This window comes from Hyperoodon ampullatus, assembly GCF_949752795.1.
Source record: "Hyperoodon ampullatus genome assembly, chromosome: 6".
NCBI classification, from domain to species: domain Eukaryota; kingdom Metazoa; phylum Chordata; class Mammalia; order Artiodactyla; family Ziphiidae; genus Hyperoodon; species Hyperoodon ampullatus.
The window spans coordinates 117799253-117822418 of NC_136919.1; the positions used below are offsets into that span (position 1 = coordinate 117799253).

General features: G+C 46.6%; 1 protein-coding gene across 2 annotated transcripts in view; it reads right to left on the reverse strand.

Moving 5' to 3' along the window:
• Window positions 1–13047: 13047 nt before the first annotated feature.
• The window catches only part of SCARA5 (scavenger receptor class A member 5), a gene marked incomplete at its 5' end in the record, with an annotated part of 114400 nt that continues 104281 nt past the window's right edge, over window positions 13048–23166 (reverse strand). For both annotated transcript variants that reach the window (XM_079706006.1, XM_079706005.1), the window contains one exon: window positions 13048–13455. In XM_079706006.1, the coding sequence (XP_079562132.1) occupies window positions 13319–13455 (137 nt within the window). In that variant the 3' untranslated portion in view covers window positions 13048–13318. The remainder of the gene's footprint in view (window positions 13456–23166) is intronic.

A 23166-nucleotide genomic window follows, 5' to 3' on the forward strand; every position in this document is an offset into this window, starting at 1 on the left:
CAGTTTTGGATATTTATGAATAAAGGTGCTAGAAAGATCCATGTACAGTGAACATAGGTTTTCATTTCTCTAGAGTTGCTGGCTTGGATAAGTATATAATTAATAAAAAACCGCTAAACTATTTTCCAAAATGGCTGTGCCACTTTGTATTCCCACTGGGGAAGTTATGAGAGCAACAGTTACACCGTATCTTCATCACTACTTGGTATTGTTTGTTTGTTTGTTTTGCATTTTGCCCATTCTAGTGGGTGCATAGTGGTGTGGGTTTAACAGTGTTGAATGTCTTTTCATGTACGTATTTTACATATGTATATTGTCTTTGCTGAAGTGTCCCTTGAAATCTTTTGTCTAATTTTTAATCAGGTTGTTTGTTTTCTTCTTGGTGAGTTGGTCATATTGTACTTGATAGGATTTGGTGAAATCTTGGTGACAAGGTCAGCCCTTGGAGATATATAAGCTTAGGGCTCAGAGATGTCTGGTCTGCAGACAGACATATGGGAGTCAGGGGCATATAGATGCATGATAGTCCAAGGAGTGCTAACAGAACTGAGTCTGGAGAAATTCCAGCACCTAAATGGCCAGGGAAAAGGGGGAGGTCACAAAGGAGACTAAAGATAAGAAACTATAGAGGGTGAGGGAAACTAGAAAAGTGTAGTGTGAAGGAAACCCGATGAGCTTGTTCCAAAAGAAAGATGGTGGACAGCAGAGCTGAATGCTGGTGAGTGAGCAGGTGTAATAAAGACTACAAAAGGCCCATTTTGTTTACCAACTAAAGGAAAACTGTTTCTCTACTCACGACACTTCTGACACCAAATGTGTGGGTTGTCCACACCAAACATTCCTCCAGTTCTCTGTAGATATCACCTGGTGTCTCACAATTTAATTCAATTCAGACACTAACTACCTGGGGTTAGTGCAGACCCCATGGGTTAGGGGCTCAGTCCCCCAAGATGCCAGTCTCAAGTCTGGGCCTCCTGTACTCCTGACCGATCAGCTATAAATCAAGGGTTCCCAGGACTCCCCTCCTGCAGTTTGGTAATTTGTCAGAACAGCTCACAGAACTCAAGGAAACACTTTACTTACTATTACTGGATAATTATGAAGGATAGAACTCAGGAACAGGCAAATGCAAGCGATGCACACGGCTTCCCTGGTGGCGCAGTGGTTGAGAGTCCGCCTGCCGATGCAGGGGACACAGGTTCGTGCCCCGGCCCGGGAAGATCCCACATGCCACGGAGCGGCTGGGCCCGGGAGCCATGGCCGCTGAGCCTGCGCGTCCGGAGCCTGTGCTCCGCAACGGGAGAGGCCACAACAGTGAGAGGCCCGCGTACTGCAAAAAAAAAAAAAAAAAAAGAGGTGCACAGGGCAGGGTATGGTAAGAGGCAAGGAGCTCCCATGCTCCCTCCAGGTGTGCCACCCTCCCGGCACCTCCCTGTGCTTATCAACCCAGAAGCTCTCCCAATCCCGTTGTTTAAGCACTGACATATACACACTACTAACTGTAAAATGGATGGCTAGTGGGAAGCAGCTGCATGGCCCAGGGAGATCAGCTCGGCGCTTTGCGATGACCTAGAGGGGTGGGATAGGGAGGGTGGGAGGAAGACTCAAGAGGGAGGGGATATGGGGATACATGTATACATATAGCTGACTCACTTTGTTATAAAGCAGAAACTAACACAACATTGTAAAGCAATTATACTCCAATAAAGATGTAAAAAAATAAAATACAATAAAATTTTTAACTCAGAAAAAAAAGATTAAAAAAATAAAGATTTTTATGGAGGTTCCATGATGTTGCATGACTGATTAAATATTGGCCATTGGTGATTAGCTCAATCCCCATCTCCTCCCAGAGATCAGGGTGGGGCTGAAAGTTTCAACTCTCTAATCAAATGCCTGGTTCCTTTGGTAACCAACCCCCATCCTCTGAAAGTCACCTCATTAGCATAAACTCCGGTGAGGTGGAAAGGGACTTACTATGAGTACCAAAAGATGTCCCCTCTCCTCTTTAGCACTCAGGAAAGTACAAGGGCTTTAGGAGCTCTGTCCCAGGAACCAGCGACCAAGACCACATATACACATTTCACAGTGTCACACCAACACCGAAGTCACTGGTAAGCTTAGGATTATGTCAGTGTCCCTCAAGGGGTAGGTGTCAGTGGGAAGAAGGAAATGGAGCCGGCAGTCATCTCTTCAGATTTGGCTTTAAAGAGGAGACGCATAGGGAAGTAGGGTCGAGGAAATTATGTTCTTAAGCACTGCCAGAATTGTAGAATTTCTAAACGAAGACTTGACTCGCTTCATTCACTTACTCAACATTTATGAGGTCCTGCTAGGTGCTGAGGAAACACAGCTGAATATGATCAAGGTCCTAGATGGCAAACAACCAGTTCTGGACAGTTGGCCTGTGTCTGCGGGTCTGCCTCCATGGGGTCCACAGGTCAACCAACTGTGTATAAAACATATTCCCCCCCAAAATCCAGAAAATTTCAAAAAAGCAAAATTTGAATTTGTCTGAACCATGACTACTGTTGACCCTTGAACAACACAGGTGTGAGCTGGGCAGGTCCACTTATACACCAATTTTTTTCAACAAACACTACAGTACTACACAATCCAAGGTTGGTTGAATTTGCAGATGTGGAACTTCGGATATGGGTAGCTGACTGTCAAGTTCACCTCTAATTTTCAATGTCAAGGGTTGGCACCCCTAACCCCAGAGTGGTTCAAGGGTCAGCTGCATTTACATAGCATTTACATTGTGTTAGGTGTTATAGGTAATGTAGAGATGATATAAAGTATATGGGAGGACGTGTGTAGGTTACATGCAAATCCCACACCATTTAATATACGGGACTTGAGCATCCTCGGATATTGGTATCCATGGGAGATGCTGGAACCAATCCCCCACAGATACCGAGGGACGACTGTATACAGTTCCTGAGCAGAACAGACAGTTCTGTGTGTGACATTAAGGTATAAGAGACCCCTTACTAGCATTTTTCTTCTGTTTGTGAAACCTATACAGGTTTTGAGGTCATAAAAAATCGGAGCTGGAAGGGAACTGAGAGATCATCTAACAGCCCTTTCATCTTACAAATGTAGGAATCTGGGTCCCAGAGAGGTTAAGTAGCTTGCCCAAGGACACACATCTAATAAGTGGCAGATTCAGGAATAAAGCCCTTATCTTCTGCTTCCCAATTCAGGGAATTTTCCACTACTCCAGGCCAGATCATACATACAAGTGTCAATTTCTGCACTTCTAATTTCATAGAGCTGAACCATTACTTTAAATGGTAATGTTAATGAATTCCATGAGTCAGTGCTTATTTTCATATTGTGTCAATTAATTGTGGTTTGGGGGTAATTCACTCCAAGGCCCTGGATTATAAAATGCAGCGTCAGCTGTTTTTTCAAGGTAATTCATTCCAAAACTTGGACCAAGGACACCCAATGTAGTTCAGAGTTAGTTGAATTTGTCCCTAAGTGTCCTTGAACTAAAAAATCAAGAGTCCTGTTCGTTTCCCCCATACCATGGCTATAGGGAGGAATTGTGGCATTGGGCTGGGGTGGAGGGGGGTTCCATGGAACCTGGGGAAGTGGGTACTCTGGGGAATGTAAGGGTCAGGCTTGAGGTAACCCCGCTGTAACCTGGTGGGTCATGTGCTCTTGTGACTGTTTTGGGAGATGGCCTTTCTTTGTAATTGCAGCCAGATATGACAGTTGGAAGAACTAGTGTGATTTCTGACCCAGACTTCCCTTCAGCAATCTGGACTGGGCTCTTACCATCTGGAAAATATCAATTTCATTTGGAAACCAAGAACATCATCTACCTCATCTAGAACTAGTTACTTCCCCAGCCAGGAGCACAAGGAGGTCAAGGAGAAACAGGGAAAAAAAAAAAAAATCATTCAGTTGTACAAAACAGCCATTTTGATGCCCAAGGCATTTGGTAATCAGATGAATCTTCGGGCACCCCTGCCATCCAACCTGATCTCTTGAGCTCATCAGAGGAGGCAGACTAGACTCGCATTGCTCTATCTAAGCAGCGTGGCCTTGGGCAAGTCATGTCTTCTTTAAACGTAAGAGCTGGAAAGCCTGTCTGAGCTCAGGTAGTCTATTGTTACAGACCAGGAAGCCAGGTTTAGAGAAATGAAACATCTTATATTGCTTACATTTGTGGAGGTGCCCACCTTCTCTCTTTGCCCTCAGGCTTCCTCACCTGTAAAATAAGGAGGTTGAACAAGATGACCTCTAATACCCTCTTCACCTCTGGCATTCAATGCCCTGAAAGTTCCCGAGAGCCCTGCGACCCGGCAGGTGGAGTGGCCAAGCAGTCTTGGGCATTACCCGGGAAAACAGACCTGTGGAATCTCGGGTCCCAACCAGATCTACTGAATGAGAATCCGCATCTGAACAAAATCCCCAGGCGATTCATATGCACGTTAGAGTCGTCTTTAGAAATCTGGTTGATTTTGGCCTTAGATAGTTTGTGTTCTTTCCCTAAGGCTTTCAAGCCTCATTCTCTCAATAGCCTGCAGGTGTCACCAGAGAGCCAGCAGTGATCTTACTGGAGAGGCGGGAACCGTGTAGAGTTTTTATTGCCCTTTCTTTTGTGTATTCTACCCTCCTGCCCTTCAAGTTCCCCTACACTCTTTGGCCTGTTATCCAGTAAGCTGGAGAAATGGGCTGCAAAGTGTATTTTGCAGCTGTTCACACTACAGATGCTTCAGTGTCTGCCCTTCCAGAAAAGAACTGGACCTAGGGGACCTCTTGTTTCATGAGCAGACTCCCATGGAGTGATTTTTTTAAAACCCCAATTCTGTGTTTCCTTGACAATTCAGGCAAATCTGTGGCTGATACTCTAACAATATAATACTACCATGAAGTATACTTTATTTGGGTCCCAGAATTTATTTATTAAGGTATTTGTATTGTATTATATTATCGATCAATTCTTACAATTTTAAATTATAATGACCATCTTTCCAGTAAACCAAAGGCTGAAGTCTTCCATGTTATTATATAAATGTTATTATTCATATAACCCTTTAGATCTTTTTAAAAACACTTTTAATTTAACATATTTTTTAAAAATCCTTGTAACATAAGGTGTGTAGGATACTTCAATTATAGATGATGATCTTGAGGCTGGAGTTTCATCTCGTACATTGTGGAAATAAGACTTGGATCCAGGTCTTCTGATTCCATATTCTATAATCTTTCTACTTTACCAAATGGCCTCCCCTAACTATAATCAAATTTCTGCTCAATGAATGATGTCAAACTACAGTTGCTCACCACTGAGGTGTTTAATTGGGGGGATGTAACATTGTTACCTACTGATTTTTGTTTGTTTTTGTTTTTGGCAGTGCGGCATGTGGGATCTTCGTTCCCCACCAGGGATGGAACCCATGCCCCCTGCAGTGGAATTGCGGAGTCCTAACCACTCCACGGCCAGGCAATTCCCCTACTGATATTTTTCTGAGCTGTGTTAATTCACCAGCAATAACTGATTAGATAATGGAATTTCCAAAGGTCTCCTTATGTCTGTGGTTGGGAAGCTGCTACTGGGAAAAATGTATTTTAGAAATAATAATATCCCAAGTACTGTGGGAGGGGGTAACAAAGCCAATACCCCCTTGTCCCCTCAACCTTCCCTCTACCCAGCCCCCAACACACAAATTCTCTTTCTTCTCTCTCTAGTTTAGAAAGGAGAGGGTTTTTCTTCCTGCCTCTTTCTATTCCTTCTTTTCTCCGATATTAAGCACCTACTATTTATCAGACCTTCCAGCAGCTGCTGATGACACAGTGGGGACAGTGTGGGTGCTGATGTGCTGATGACACAGTGGGTTCCTGCCCTCATGAAGCTGACAGTCTATTGAGGGAATCAGATACCAGACAAATAGGAGTAGTGATGTGAAAAGGAAAGAGCAGGGTACCATGAGAGTGGATAATAAGGAGACACACCCTAGAGTGGGGCTCCGGGAAGACTCCCCCAGCAGCACTGATATTTAGGTGGAGAGCTGAAAGACAGCAACGGTAAGGAGTGGGAGTGGGGCCGCGGAAGGAGGAACTCTCTCTGCAGAGGAAATGGCACACGTGTCGGGGCTGTCAGGTAGACTGGAGTGAAGAGGCAGGAGACGGGCAGTGGGACAAAATGAGGTCAGAGAGATGGCCTGGGTTCACATAGTCAAGGGCTTCATGGTCCAAATACAGTACTCCCTGCTCCAAAATTATTGGTGATGAGGCCACCTGTTTATATATTTCAGTGGGAGCATCCTGCGACTATTCATATCTTTTGAGGAGCTTTAAAATATACATTGGGGGAATTCCCTGGCGGTCCAGTGGTTAGGACCCTGCGCTTCCACTGCAGGGGGCACAGGTTCAATTCCTGGTCGGGGAACTAAGATCCCGCATGCCGTGCAGCCCAGCCAAAAAATAAAATAAAATAAAATTAACCTTGGGATATAATATTTCATTTTTTTAAACATCAGAATTAAGAGTGTACCTAAAAGTGATCAGACATCAGAATGAGAGACTGCATGTTTACATCTCTTTCTGTCTCACTTATTCATTCGTGCATTTAACTCATACTGATTCTAATAGCTTGTTCATATTCTAAGTTTTCTGTGTGTATATGATCATGTTTCCTATGTATATCACCTGCAAATGCTTAGTTTTGTTTCTTCCTTTCCAATCCTCACAGTTTTCTTTTTCTTTTCTTATTGTGCAGGCCAAGATGTCTGGCACATTGCTGAAAGGTAGCAGAGATGGCTGGCATTTTTAATCTTGTTTCTGATGTTTGAAAGGAAAGTTGCTGATATTTACATGTAAGTATCTTTGTTACATGCTGATATTTACATGTAAGTATATTTGTTACATGTCTTGTAAGTATATTTGTTTATGAGGAATTCCTGTCTATCCTTATTTGCAAAGAGTTTTTATTATTAATGGATATTGAATTTTCATTTATTGCGATAACCATTTACTTTTTCTCCTTTGACCTGTTAATGATTTACATTAGTAGATTTTCTAATGTTAAACCAAGTTTGCATTCCTAGGATAAATCCAACTTGGCATGTTGGACAATGCTTTTTATACTTTGCTGGATTCTATTTGCTAATACGATGTTTAAGGTTTTTGCATCTATGTTGATGGCTGAGATTGGCCTATAATTTTTCCTTTTTCATGTGTTTTTTCTTCTTTTGTTATGGAGGTCATTCATGTTTCACATAATGAGTTTCATAAAATTATCTTTTTCTATAATCAGGAAATATTTGTGTAAGATTTCCACACTCTGTTCTTTGAATGTTTGGTACAGCTTATCTGTTCAACCACCTGCAGATTCTATTTCTTTAAATGTCATTGCAATATACACTACTATCTATAAAATAGATAACTAATGAGAACCTACTGTATAGCACAGGGAACTCTATTCAATGCTCTGTGGTGACCTAAATGGGAAGGAAGTCCAAAAAAGAGTGGATGTATGTATACATATAACTGATTCACTTTGCTGTACAGCAGAAGCTAACGCAACCTTGTAAGCAACTATACTCCAATAAAAAAAATAAATTAAAAAATAAATAAAAATTGTCATTGCATTAAGTCAAGTTCTTGGTGCCATTTTGGCATTTAAAAATTACCTGTGATTTCACCTCGATTTTCATCTAAATTTCATCTAAGTTTTCAAAAAATTCATAAAGTTGTTTATAATATTCTCTTATTTTCTTTTTATTCTCTGCTACGTCTCTACTTTGTCCTTATTTACATTCCTAACATATTATTTGTTTCACCTCTTTTTCTTCTTGATCAGTTTTGCCTCAGATCTATCAACATTGTCTTTTTAAACTTCCAGCTTTGGCTTTGTTCATCCACAATTATGTCCATTGTTCACAATTTATCTATCCATTCATCTGTTGCTGGGCATTGATGGACACACAAAAAAATACATTTTTGTGTATTAGAAATAAAGCTTCTATGAACATTAATATATCAAGTCTTTGTGTGAACACATGCTTTTATTTCTCTTCCATAAAAACCTAGGACTGAAATGGCTAGATTGTATGGCAGGTATATAAGTAACCTTATAGAATTCTAGTACTATCATTGCTTGTGTTACGTAGAGTGTAGTGTTTAAGACTTCTTGGATTCAAGTCCTAACTTCTTCACTTATTGTGTGATCTTCTCAGTGCCCGAGTCTCCCCCACAGAACTGGAATGATTAGAACAGAACCAGTGGTTGTAAAGATTGAAGGAGTTCATTCTTGTAAAGCCCGAAGAACCTGTCCCACGTTAAATGCTAAAGGGATGTTAGCTATTGTTTCTGCTTATGTACTGCTATTTGGAATGAATGGGCATATGTACTTAGTGTTCAATCATCCTCATTTCCTATTTGTTGATTATTTGTATAACCAGAGCCACCTATGCTGTTGTTAACTCATTAGCAATGAAGATGATTTTTTTTAAGAACAATTGAGTTATTTGTGTTTTGTATAAGTAGCATGGCAGGCAACCACTGTTCCCTCACCTGGGCATTTCCTGTTGTTAGATATTATTGTTCTTGTGTGGTTAATGTTATACTGAAAGCCTGTGAAAAGGATATAAGAGCTAGAAGGTAAGCTCCCTGAGGGCAGGGACCAAATTCGTCTGGTCCTATATCTCCTATACCTGGTCTGGGCCTCACACGTGGTAGAGACTCAATAACCATGGATTAAGTGAACATGCAGATGAAGGAAGGGCAAGAACTTTGTCAGAACCATTGCCCTGGGTTTCCACTGGGAGAGAAAGCTGATCCATTGTGCCTGTTAAAGTGATCTGTATCCGTCAGCAGCAGCAGGATGAGGTCTTCCCCTGGGCCCAGAATGAGCTCTCAGTGACTGGAAGTCCTGAAGGCAACAGAGCCAGTGCACTCTTTTCTGCTTGTTGAGGAGAACAAGATGGAAAATGAGAAAGCACCCATGATGTGGACACAGGCAGGGGCTGAGAGGGAAGCAGACCAGGCAAGGAGCCAGGACATTTTTACCAGCTCTTGGGGACTACAACTCAAGTAGCTATTGAAGGATCTAAGACTTCCGTTTTGGAGACTTGTCTGTTTTAAAGCTGTTTGTCTTTTTTCTGAAATTACTTCCTCGTTGCCCATCCTTAGTTTAACTGGGCCAAGTACTGAGGAGAACCAGGCAAGAGCCCCGGGGAGCTGACCTTTGGAAGGAGTCTGGGCGGTCGGGGGCCGTGAGAGAATGTGACAGGGAAGCCCTCTCCCCACCTGGAGAGCCTCTTTCCAGAACTAGTCTCTGCCAGATCCTCATGTTGTGCTGAGTTCTAACCATGAAGGCTCTTCCCTTATGATTCTCTCCCACCAGAAAATACCCACAGGGCAGACTTCTGCTTTGGGCCATGAGAGAGTCCTTACCAGAATTATCCTCCTTCTATCATAACTAGAAAATTGTCCAAAATACTTGACAAAACATTTTCAGACTTTGGACCACAGGTAGGATAAGTCTGTGCTCCTTGAGAAAAAGACAGCAAGTGAGGTGAGCATCCCCTGGCCTAGGCTCCCTGCTGACTGTGGCCAAGTGGCAAACTCGCTGAGGTGAGGAGAAAGAGATTGGAGATTGGGTAGGCCAAGGTGGCTGGAATTTGTAGGGCACAGTATCCGAGAGTACGGAGCTACGCAGAGAAATTTCCAGAAAGGTGCATAGGGTTCCCTTGACTTGTCCGCTGAATACCAATCTGTGTGAACCCCAGGAGGCCAGCTAGAACAACTTCTGAGGAAGGCATCATTACCAGAGCTCATACAGAGCTGGGAATCGTTCAAGTTCCCTCCAGCCAGGGTGGGAGGATGACCTGGGGGACTGAGGGTCCTCCCAGAAAGCTCCTTAGTCTATTCTAACTGGGGGCTGAGCTGGTGGAGAGGATTCGATAACAAAGCTCCAGTCAGTCAGAACCCATCTCAGCTCCCAGAAGCGAAAGGTGGAGGAGGAGAAGGAGAGGAAAAGGAAGGGAAAGATGTTCCATGGAGGGTTGAAGGGAGAGCGCTTCTAAGAAGAGAAAGACAAGTGATTCACACAGCTGACATCTTACAGAAATGTGAGAGTAACTGTCAGAAAACAATGTAGCTGAAGAAACCACGGTGCCTATGGTGGAGAATGGTGTAACTCCTTTCCATAATTCAAACCCACCACAGTAGTTGGCTTGACCACAACACACGAAGGTGCCAAAGTTCAGTCCTCAGGTATCTGAGACCAGGGAAAAGCAGTGCCTTGTAGACATTAGAGTGGAGAAGACAAAGGGCCACCACCCTTCTCCATGGGACTGAATATAGAACGGGAACCACAGTGATTTGGGGGTGGGTATCACCGGACTTTTTAGAGGAGAAAACCAGGATGCCTCCTTTGTGCACTTCCAGAAAGTCCACTTTTCTCTGTTGACTTCCTTTGGCAAATTTTTATGGCCTACAGGAAGCTTGGGCCATTAGGTTTTCCCACAGGTGCGGCTATGAGTTTGTGGCCAGGACTACGCGGTGACCTGGGCCATCCCCACACTCTCCCTGGGTCCTGTGCCTGGGAGTTCATATCTCTCACTGGGTGATGAGGCCCAGTGACTTCACACACCTTGTACCCAACTCCGGACGGTCTTCTTAGCTGTGAATGGAACTCCGGATGAAAGCACATCCCCAAGTAAGAACTCTGGAGAAGTGAGGAAATAGGTGTTCTTTACTGTAATGACTATGAAAGCAATTCTCTTACAAGCTGGGCCGTGATTATTGTTCTGCTGCTTGGGACCCTTTCCTTAGGTTACCGAATAGGGCTTAAGACATCAATGTGCCACCATGTTCTTGGTCTAGACTGTGGTTATTGTCCTCTGGAAGTACTAAGGCTTAGACTATGTTTATTGTCCTCCGGAAGTATTAAGACAGCTTCTCATAAGCCACCCATTCTACCAATTCCCGCTGAAAAATTATCAGACGATCCAATTTTCACCCGTCCTCCCCACGCTCACTGGGTTTTCATGAGAAAGAATATGAGGGGAAGCTTGTTAGCAACATGTTTTCAGCTTTATTGAAATTCTTTCTTATAAAAGGTCTGATGTATTTTAGGCCTGGCCTAATTTCCTTTAGTCCCTGAAATACAGGTCCATGGTTATTTTATCTCCATGTCCTCTTAAGTAGGAATGTAAACTAGTAGACTTTTATTTTAAGGTTCAAACACTTATCACCGTTGTTTTTCTTTGATGTAAAGCAAGATTTGTATTTTCTCGAATGAAAAGACCAAGTAAGAAAGTTATGTGGGTCTTCATTGATAGGATAACTGGATTCTTTGCCAGAACGGACTTGGGAATTTATATCGTTCAACGTGACATCTTTCCACCTCGAGTATTTTCTTTTTTAATGCAAACTTTGTAGTGTGCTGAGCTATTTATAGTAAAGAGTGCTGTGTTCATATATGCATACATATATTGGCTCTGGGAAAAGATGCATGAGTACATGCGTGTTATGTAAACATAGCAATTAGTCAGAAGGAGAGTCTCTGATCATTAGGACATTAATGAATAACAAGCATATGGTTCGCAAAGAACAACCAATAGCACATATTGGTTTAGTTGTCAGCCAGGAACTTTGCTGGTCTTACACCCAGAGGGTCCCAGCTGTCGCCTTCCCCAGGCAAGTGGTGCTCACCAGATAGGACAGGTGATTGTGTATCCGAGGCCTGACTGAGTTTGTGGCTCCCTCAAGGGAGGAGGGTCTGCGCTCACTTGCTACCATGTAGGTCCCCAGGTCTAGAACACATATATGGCCCAGTCTGACCTCCTCCTCGTGTCAAAAGCAGAATATGATCTCCCCATCACTAGGAAAGGGGTGCAGATTGAGGACTTGGAAAGGGCCACAGCCTCTTCTTCCCCCCAGAGATTGTAGGGAATCCTCATTTCCTTTCAATCTTTTTTTTTCTTTTAATATTTATTTATTTGGTTGCACTGGGTCTCAGTTGAGGCAGGCGGGCTCCTTAGTTGAGGCTTGCGGCCTCCTTAGTTGCGGCTCGCCAGCTCCTTAGTTGCGGCACGTGGGCTCCTGAGTTGTGGCATGCATGTGGGATCTAGTTCCCTGACCAGGGATCGAACACGGGCCCCCTACATTGGGAGCATGGAGTCTTAACCACTGCGCCACCAGGGAAGTCCCCTCCTTCCACTCTTACAGGCTCCATCAGGACATGTGTTCTCCTGACCACAGGATGACACCCAAAGAGGCCTGGAAGGTTCAATATCATCACCTCCAAACAGCTCTGAGACACAGGTGACACAGCTTTAACCCTGACTGCCAGATAACTGAGGGTTGATCTTGGTTTAACCCAGACAGCCCCCATGTCACCGTCCAAATCAGCTTTCCTCCTGTGTAGATGGTTGCCCTGGAAGTCAGTCCTGTCTGACCTTGAACTCACGCCCTGTGGGGTTTGGAGTATGTAACCTTCTAGTCACACCCGTCCTGCACCCAAGCTTCTTGCTCGAGCCTGGCGAAGACACAGGAAAGTTCAGGGAGCAACAGTGGTCTCAGTCATTCTCGATCTGATTAACAGGCCAGGTGAAGGGGTCAGTTGAATGCTACCTGGAGGTGACGTGGTACCCACACTAACATGACTTATAGGAATGCTGCAAAGTGATAAATGAATTTAGCACCCAAGATACTATGTAATAGCACGCGTGGCAGTCACTCAATAAATGTTCCTTTCACTCCTCTTCTCTGAATCCAGACTGGTTCCTGAAGGAGGCTTGCATTTCCCTCTGGCTCCTACAGCTGGCCTCTCCTCTATGTCACTTCCCCCAACTAACAAACGCTGTGCGGAGGCAGAGTAAAGGGGGAAAATGAATCACTCAGTATTGTCTCTGGCTGGTCAAAACTCTTGGCCTGAGGTTTGGGAATGATCTGCAGAGTAAACGACCTGGGATGCCTCCCTCCCATCTTCACGGATGCATTTGTGGCCAACATTTTTCTGTAACTCACAGACCACAGAGAACACGGATACGGAGGCCTGATGCATGGTGTTTAGAAGACTTGGCAAAATGGCGATCCAGTTGACCAGGGCTCCATGCAGGAACCCTGGTGGAAGGGAGAGACAGGCAGTAGATCCCGGAGTTGTGCTTTGGAAAAAATGTTCAAGGGGAGGAGGATGGCAGGCCACCATGGGTCCTGGGATGGGAATCCGGGGATCTGGGGGTGCTGGGCGGGGAGGCGTGGGTCAGGGGAGCCCCGAGCAATGCCCCCACCCCAGGAATGCAGGAAGGAGGCTTGGCAGCTGGGTCCGGACCTTGGGCTGTGCCCACTGTCAGTGTCTCTTGCATGTCACTCCAGCATCCTCAGCGTGTCCGCAGTTTGTCACCCCCCATTTGGAGAAGCTGCAGCGGAAGATGCTTTCCTCCGTGCCCTTGCAGGCGACATCATCCATCCAAATCCTCCCTGTGCCTGTGGAGACAAGTCAACACGATTTCTTAGTGGAGATGCAGGAGGGCAGGACAGACAGGAACACTGCTGTCTGTCCTTGACCCAGCTGTCCCGAGCTCTGCTGTCAGTTCTCAAATCTAGTGGTTCCCATCTGCCTTCTCCATTCCACCAAGACCAAATACTTCTTTTCTAGGCTCAGTTTTTTGAGGGCAGAATAAGAATAATTGACAGTGGAGATGGTGGTATTTACTGAGTAGCCCCTATGTGTCAGCATCTTACACATACGATCTTTGTCCATTCTCACCATGGTGCTGTGAGATAGCCATGAATAAACCCTTTTCCTAGATGGGAAAACTGAGCTTCAGAAGGCAACTGGTGCAAGGTTGCTCAGCTTGTAAGTGGCAGAGTCTGAACTCAAGCCCAAGTCTTGCTGCCTCCCAGGCCACGCTTTATATGAGACACTTCATAGTTTTTGAGATACGATATCTTGCGGCATTTGTTGATGGATATTCAGACAGGGCCTAATCAGAAGGACAGTGTCCGACAGACCCTGGTTGGACAGATCCAGTGCCCCATAAGTATCTCAAGTCTGTCAGTACCAACATGACCTTCAATCTTCTGAAATTTAAAGCAGACGGTCTCTTTCTATGAGCTCAAAACAGTGGTACTCGGAATGACAGGGGATCCCAGAATTTAACATTATAACCAGACATCTATGTAATGACAGGCAGAAGCATCCCTAACCGCAAGTAATTAGGTCAAGTTCCCAAAATACAAGGTCCCTACGACAAACTAGCTGAGTTTTGCCTGTCTGTTCACTCATCTCTTAAGGGGACCAACCTACTGGTCTGAAGATGCCCATGCAGGGGAGCCTTTAGCTGGCTTTCCCAAGATTGTACCTGAGTCTCAAGAGACATAAACTTGGCACTGAGGTCCCTTACTGAATGTCAAGGGAATAGGGCAGCTGGGTGAGGCTCCAAGGGAATGGAGAGGGCTTGTCTGGGGTCAGAGGGATCAGTGGAGAGGGGAGAAGTCACCTAGAGCCCCCACTGATGAACTGGCAGGGCCATCACCCATGATTCAGGTGGGATCTCTGGGCTGATGGCCAAGGAAGGTCTCCAATGGTGGGAGCTCACTTGGGAGCCCTCTGGAAGGATGCCTGAGCTTTAGGGCTCCCGTCTCCCATGGAAGCAGTAGCTTAGAGCTTCGCTACTCAAAGTGTGGTCCTGGACCAGTAGCATCAGCATTCCCCAGAGTTTGTCAAAACTGCAGAACCTCAGGCCCCACCCAAGACCTACTGAATCAAAATCTACATTTGAAGCAAGTGGTTCTGCATTGAAGTTTGAGAAGCAGAAATAGGTACAGCAGAAATAGGGCTTTACAATAAGTAGAATAAATCTCAATTCAAGTCTCAGCCCCATCTAGGAAGACCGTTTCAGTTGTAAAACTGGGAAGGGAGTCCCGAAATATGAGACTTTTCATGCTAAAGCTGGGTAGGGTCTGGGTAAACCGGGATGGTTGGTCACTCCAGCACCCTGACTTGTTAGGTCTATGAGCCGGCACCCAAAATCATGGGGTCAAAGGTCATAAACTGCGTTCCAACATTACTGACTGTGCCAACCTGGGCAAGTTCAATGAGGTGACATGTATTCCTATATTTTGTTTTTTGTGTTTTCCTGGCCACACTGCATGGCATGTGGGAACTGAGTTCCCCAACCAGGGATGGAACCTGTGCCCCCTGCATTGGAAGGGTGGAGTCTTAACCACTGGACACCGGGAACGTCCCAAGAGAATATTTTTCTTTTTTTTCGGCCACACCGTGTGGCTTGTGGCATCTTAGTTCCCCGACCAGGGATTGAACCTGGGCCCTCAGCAGTGAAAGCACAGAGTCCTAACCCCTGGACCACCAGGGAATTCCCAGTTCCTGTATTTTAAAGGGCTTTCAAATGCACCAAAATCCTATACAAAAGGTAGCTCAGGGATTAGTACTGTACCCTGACCCTACCCCCATTTCCTCCCTGTCCCAACTCTCAGCAGCCAGACAACCTCTCCTTTTAGAGGAATTGTCAGGACTAATTATTAAAACCCTTAAAACTGTCACTCACCCTTGGATTGCGTGGGAAATCCCTTTACAAAGAGCATCAAGGGAACACCTAAACCATTTTGCTGCCCACGAAAACGACCGCATGAACTAAGTGGTTTGGACATATTTTTTATGCCCAGATTTTCAGCATCTGTTGTCATGGGAATACCAAGCAGTGAATTCAGGAACAGAGCTGGGAGGAGAGGCCTCCTTCTGCTGTCTTTTTGGATGTTATTTCTTCATCAGAGCCTCTTCCCTAGCCGGATACAGTGTGCCTCTTACACAATAAGCTCTCTGAGGCCGAGCAAAAATTCTCAGATTAAATGTCTCCTGGAAAACACATCAGTTTACAAATTACCCTTCCTTGGGCTACAGGCCCAAGAGCTCTGTGGGATTAGTCACATCCAAAACAAATAAAGGAGCAAATGAAGGAGACCGACAAATACAGAACAGGCCCCAAGGTTACGAGCCCAAATGCATACACAGGATCACGAGACTCCAAACTCTAGCTGGTGTTCAGCTAGGGAGTTCTGGCTAACGTCCAGTCATGGAAGAGCTAATAAAATGAGAAAAGCGTTGTTAATTCAGCAGCACTGAATATCTACAGGTTCTGGGACATCGCTGAAGGGCCTATGAACCCGAAGACCGTTTCTGCTCCTTGCCATGTCAGAGGGGCTAGCACTGCCATGACTCCAGGTACCAATCATCCTTTTAGCTTTAGAGCTGACACCTGATACTCAATGTGTGGCCCAAGGACCAGGAGATAAGTATCACCTGGGAGGTTGTTAGCAGCACAGAGTGTCGGGCCCACCTGGACCCGAATCAGAGTCTGCATCTTAACAAGACCTCCTAGGCTCAGGCACGCATTCAGGTCTGAGAAGCCCTGCTCTGGATCAGGTCTGCTCCCCCGCACGGTCTCTGTTGGCTCCGTAAGAAGCCCCAGCAGGTAAGCAGGGAAGGGGCTACTGTGCTCCCCACTGTACAGTCAGAAAAATTAAACAACAGGCTGAGGTTTTTACCTTGAGGAGGAAAAACTGGGATGAGAGGCCAGGTCTTCTGACACTTAGAGCTGTTGGAAGGTGCTATCGTTGGGATGCGTAAGTGGAGATTTTATTCTATCCTTATTCACTCATTCATTCAACAAGTTTTTTTGTTTTTTGGGGGTTTTTTTTTTTGCGGTACGCGGGCCTCTCACTGTTGTGGCCTCTCCCGTTGCAGAGCACAGGCTCCAGACGCGCAGGCTCAGTGGCCATGGCTCACGGGCCCAGCCGCTCCGCGGCATGTGGGATCTTCCCGGACCAGGGCACGAACCCCGCGTCCCCCGCATCGGCAGGCGGACTCTCAACCACTGCGCCACCAGGGAAGCCCCAACAAGTATTTAAGAGTCTACTCCATGCTCAGCCCTATTCTGGGTGTAGGAACTACATCAATGAACAAAAAATGATGAAAGAGAAACACTGTTGGTGGGAATGTAAACGGGTGTAGTCACCGTGGAGAACAGTATGGAGATTTCTCAAACAACTAAAAATAGAACTACTATATGACCCAGCAATCCCACTCCTGGGTACATATCTGAAAAAAAAACAAAAACACTAATTTGAAAGATACATGCACCCCGATGTTCATAGCAGCATTATTTACAATTGCCAAGAATACGGAAGCAACCTAAGTGTGCATCAACAGATGGATAGATAAAGAAGCTGTGGTATATATATACCATGGAATACTACTCAGCTATAAAGAAGAATGAAATTTTGCCATTTGCAGTAACATTGATGAACTTGGAGGGCATTATTCTAAGTGAAATAAGTCAGACAGAGACAGACAAATACTGTATTATATCACTTATAAGTGGAATCTAAAAACTACAACAAACTAGTGAATATAATGAAAAAGAAACAGACTCACAGATATAGAGAACAAATTAGTCATTACCAGTGGGAGGGGAGGGGCAATACAGGGGTGGGGAACAGGGAGCTACAAACTATTGGCTGTAAGATAAGCTGAAGGATGTATTACTGGCTTGGCCAAAAAGTTCGTTTGGTTAGTGAAAACGTTGTTCAATAAAGTTCTTCGTGAAAATGAAAAATGTGTCTTTTATTTTTACTTAAAACTGAACGAATTTTTTGGCCAATCCAATATATAACATGGGGAGTATAGCCAATATGTTGTTATAACTGTAAAGGGAAAGCAACCTTTCAAAATTGTATAAAAACAAAACAAAAATCTCTGCTTCATGGAACAAACATTTGAGCTGCTGCATGTTTATTTGAGTAATATTAATAGAAGGAATTGAGGTAGGAAGTAGATGGGCCCCTGGCCTGGACAGCTGGTGTTTGTCAAGGGCAGTAAAATTGAAGCTTTGTTTTCCCCCAGACACTCCAAGGACAAAGTTAGTGGCAAAAAACTGAGCTCTGCTGAAGTAAAGAGATAAGATGACTACCCCTGAGTTTAAGAAAAACTCCCTGACTGCACAGGCACATTAAGACTCCTTGGGGGGGGGTCAAAAAGGAGGGGGTGCCACCCCATAATACGTGATGCCAAGACCCCCATAGGCCTCTGCAGTGGGATCCATCTTAGCAAAAAGTTAGCACGCATGTTGGGGAGAGTCCTAGGACAGGTCAGGCGTGGAATAAGAAACAAGAAATTGGCCAAAGGTAAACAAAGACCCGGAAGGACTGTCCTAAATAAATGATTTAAATCACCTCTTTATTGCCTCCTCATTAGAAGACACCTACACCCTTTCTCTCCAGATGTGTATCTCTGCCTTGCTTCAGTCTCTTAATAAACGAACTGTTTCTCTGTGTGCTCTCCCACTTCTTGTGCTGTGTCTCTAATAATAAACTTTGTACCTGTTTTTACAGTTTTTGCCTCCTTGAAACATTCTTGCTTTCAAATGGGGGCAAGAGCCAGGGCCACTTAGCTTCTAGCCTCTGGCCCCTGGGGGTCTAGCGGCTAGGATTCCTGGTTTTCATCCAGGCTACCCAGGTTCAGTTCCTGGGCAGGGAACTAAGATCCTGTTTCAAGCCACCACTCACTGCTGATCTCTGAGATCAGAATGAGTTACACTGATTCCTACGGGCTGCCATCTGAGCCTCACACAGGGACAGGCAGGATGGCTATCAAACAGATATTTAAGAGGTAGGAAAACTAAGACCCCAGAAAGGTTAAGTGACCTGTCCCACGACGATTAAGGGGATGAGATCATGACCCTGGCCTCTGACGTCCAGCCAGTCCAGTCCCCGTTCCTTATAGGACCACATACATGGCACACAGCACAGATCACTAAGCCAGGAGGCTGCAAACCCAATTCGACCTACTGCCTGCTTTTGTAAATAAAGTTTTATTGGAACACGGAGCCTGCCTGCCCCCAGTCTGATTACATTTTGTCTGTAGTTGCTTTTATGCTACAACTACAGAGCTGAGTTCTTGTGAGAGCGACCATCTGGCCCAGAAAGCCCAAACTATTTACTCCCTGGCCCTTTAATGTTTGCTGACCCTTGCACTAAGCCACCTCCCAGTATTTGAATTTTATCTTAGAAAAAAAGGGCCCAAAAATGCTAATAATAGAATTAAAAGAGAACACTCCCAATTCTATCCACCCACTCCCGCCTACAAATCTGTATGCATCTGTACCCATCCTCAGCTCCTTCCGTCTGTCTCTCTGTCTCAAAGAAAGATTTTCTTGGCGGGTCCAGGACTAATTTCCCAGCAGCGCTATGGTGGTCTCACGCCCTCCATCTCCTCCTGGACCCTTGCTCCAGCCATCACCCTCCATCTTCCTGATCTGCACTCATTCCCTGTCCAACAGCTCTTGGACCAATTTAAAATAAAAAAAAAAAAATCTCCAAGTCTTTCTCATTTGGGCCTTTCCTTGCTTTTTTCCCAGGGAAACGGATAATTCAATTATTGAGCCCTGTCCAGGAAAACTCTGATGGTGCCAGACCACAGAGAGGGCTGCCAGGGTGGGGCAGTTTCTCGCATGGCTCTGGGGAGGACGCCGGTTTGGCAGGCACAGAAGTTCCTCCCTCCCGCATTTACCCAGAGCACCTATCACATCCCAGGCACAGGCCTGGGTTTTGGAGCTCTGCCCTCAAGGTGTTCCCACATGCCTCATCGATCAGGAGCGCGGGAGAGGTACGCACAGAAGACGCCACGGGAGCAGAGGGGGCATCTACATCACGGGCTGGGGGGGAGCGGCAAAGCCCCCCCCCAGGAGGTGATCACTGAGCTGACTTTAAAAGCTGAGGAGGGGGGCTTCCCTGGTGGCTCAGTGGTTGAGAGTCCGCCTGCTGATGCAGGCGACACGGGTTCATGCCCCGGTCCGGGAGGATCCCACATGCCGCGGAGCGGCTGGGCCCGTGAGCCATGGCCGCTGAGCCTGCGCATCCGGAGCCTGTGCTCCGTAGCGGGGGAGGCCACAGCAGTGAGAGGCCCGCGTACCGCAAAAAAAAAAAAAAAAAAAAAAAAGCTGAGAAGGAATTAGCTAGGTGAAGAGGAGGGAAAGGCATTCCAGACCCAAGGAACAGCACGTGAGAGGACACAGAGCTGGGAAACAGCTGTGTGAGCTCAGAGGCCACACGTGGGCGCATGCAGCTAAGGGATGTGCCGCCAGAGGTGGGAGGCGTGTGAGGACTGGCCTTCGGCACTAAGCTAAGGAAACCAAATTTGATCCTGAGAGCAGGAAAGACCCACTGAGCATCGGGCAGGGGAGTGACAGAGGCAGGAGCTCATTTTAGAAAGATCCCTGGCAGCCAGGAGGAGGAAGGCAAAGGAGGCAGCCTGGAGGGGGACTGGGGGCCGCAGTGTGGGAAGCAGCTCATGAAGGACGGCCCCATCTCCACCCAACAAGCAGCAAATAAATGTGCACCGCAGGGCCTGCACTCTGCTAACTGCTCACCATATGTGATCTCACTTCGAGTTTGCAGTCATCCTGCAAAAGTGGAGGGACGGAAGCCTGGAGAGGTTAAGAAATCTGCTCCAGGTCACCAGCTAGTAAGTGGCGCATATGGGATGCTAGGTTGGCTTTGACCCGGAGACTGAGCTCTAGCCACTGCTCTACCCAGCCCGGGCTCCTAAGGCAAGAGCAGGGGGAACAGAGAGGAGGAGATAGAGTCAAGGGACCAGAGATGTTGACACTGTTAACATCTGTTAAGACTCAGGGACCCAGCAGATAAGGGACACGGGAGTGGGTGAGGGTGCGAGAAGGGACGAGTCTGCAGTCCTGGCTGGCAGGGCAGGAAGCACAGCCGGAAGAGAAACGAGTGGATGGAGAGCGGGGCCGGGGGCTTGGGAGACTCCGTGAGGCTGAGGGTGAGCGGACTGGGGTTGGGCGTCGGGGCACCTGCATGACGGGAGGCTGTGGTCAGAGGGCCGTTGGGACCTGATGCAAACCCCGCCAGCTGCCAGGAGAGGCGGGCTTCCCCTCCCCGTGCCCCCAGCTGCGAGGGCAGGATAGCCCTTCCAACCGTGTAGAATCTGTGAACCTGTCTGCCTCCCCCTCTAAACTGAATGTGCTGAGGTCAGAGACTAGGTTGACTCAACTCTGTGCCCCAGTGCTGAGCCTAGTGCCTGCCCATGGAAAGTGCCAGAAGCTGCTGTGGGAAGAAGGGACTGCAGCCGGGCTAGGAGGATGGGTGCCAGGCAAGCCCCATCCCTTCCCCGGCCCCCATTTCCCTCTGTGCACCCATGAGGAACACCTGGCTACTTGTCCAGGTCTCGAATATCACGTCACCTAAGTTATTGGATGATGATGGAAAACTACGGTGCACATTTGATGCTGATGTGGAAGCGAGTCTGGCTTCCCACTGACTGGTTTAAAGACTTGAGTGGTGGGAATTCCATAGCAGTCCAGTGGTTAGGACTCGGCACTTTCACTGTCGTGGACCCGGGTCCGATCCCTGGTTGGGGAACTAAGATCCCACAAGCCATGCAGTGCGGCCAAAAAAAAAAAAAAAATCCGGTGGCAACTGTAGAGCTTTCCTTCACACCATACAATACAAAAATCAAGGCAGGATGAAAGAGTTTTAGGCTAACCCTGCCCGTGACATTCACATGACCTAATGTGGCTTCACTAAAAGAGTTTATGATTGTTCCCCCCCAAAGGTTTACTTCCACTTATTAGGGAGAAGCCCTCACTGGAGCCAAAAAAGGAAAACGAGGACCGTTCCCACTGTTTCTGTTCCTCATGCAAACAGAAATGGCAGTTTTCCTTGAAGAAAACAGGCTGAGACCCAGCCCAGAGCTTTAGATGGGAGGGAAGCGCTCTCCCCGAGTGGGCTGCCCTCCGTGGAGCTGGACCCTTTGAACTCCCCACGCACTGGCCTTGAAGTCGAGAGGCCAGGACGCTGGGGTCAATCGGCCACTCTCCGCCAGCTGTCACAACACATTTCACAAGAGTCACTTCAGTGAGTGTCATTGTCTTGTCTGTTCAGACTGGGTGGCTTCTAAACAACAGACATTTATTTCTGTTTATTCACTGTTCTGGAGGCTGCAAGTCCAAGATCAGGGTGCCTGCGAGTTCTGGTTCTAGGGAAGGGCCCTCTTCCGGCTTGTAGGCTACTGTATGTCCTCACGGAAGCAGGAAGGAGCTCTCTGAGGTCCCTTTTATAAGGGCACCAGTCCCATTATGAGGGCTCTGCTCATGACCTGATCACCCCCTAAAGGCCCCACCTTCTGATACCATCACATTGGGGCTGAGGATTCCCACATATGAATCTGGGGTGGTGGGCGACACAAACATTCAGTCTGCAACAGTGACTGAGGTCTAAGGGACAAGATTCTGAGCCAGGATTGTGGCACTCCAAAGTGGGCGCGAGAAGAAAGGCAGCTATGGGGAGCGGAGGGTTCCATGGCCAGTTGGGATGTGACCCAGCTCTATGTCCCCATCTGAAAAGGATGCCCCCTCCTCTCACCATGAGGCCCTTTACCATTCAGCACAGTGGGCTGGGCCACCATGGTCTCAGGTAAGACAGCAAACGCTCCATGACACAAGTCATGACACAAGTAGCCTCCGTAGCGGGGCCAGCGGGCCCTACACGGGTCACCAGGGGACCTGGCAACTGAGTATGAGTGGGTCAGTCCAAATCCCTCCTCGCACCTGCCAGAATGCAGGTCCTCGTGACAGCTGAGCAGAAGTATTTCACATCCCAGGGGCCCAAGCTGGAAGGCACATCACAGAGTCTGTTAAGCCCCTTTAAGTTACAGATGGGACACCAAGATCCAGGGTGGAGGGGCAACAAGATCACACAGTTGGGTGCAGCACGTTATTATACAGGTGCAGGGAGCACTGTCTTCAAGCAGGTGGGACCATTGTTTTAGTTGTGAGTCAACACAGGTCTCTCTGAGTTCGAGGTCCGAATAAGGACAAAGCATTTGTGACGGTGAGTATTTATAGTTGAGTGTGAACATGTGGTGTGCTGTGTGTGCAGCTGAATTGTTACGGGTTGAATTGTGTCCCCCCAAAATTCCTATGTGGAAGTCCTAACCTCCAAGACCTCAGAATGCGCCTGTCTTTGGACACAGGGCCTTTAAAAAGGTGATTAAGGATAAATGAGGTCATTACAGGGGCCCTAATCCAATATGACTGGTGTCCTTCTAAGAGGAAGAGACACAGACCCACACAGAGGGAGGACCATGTGAGGACACAG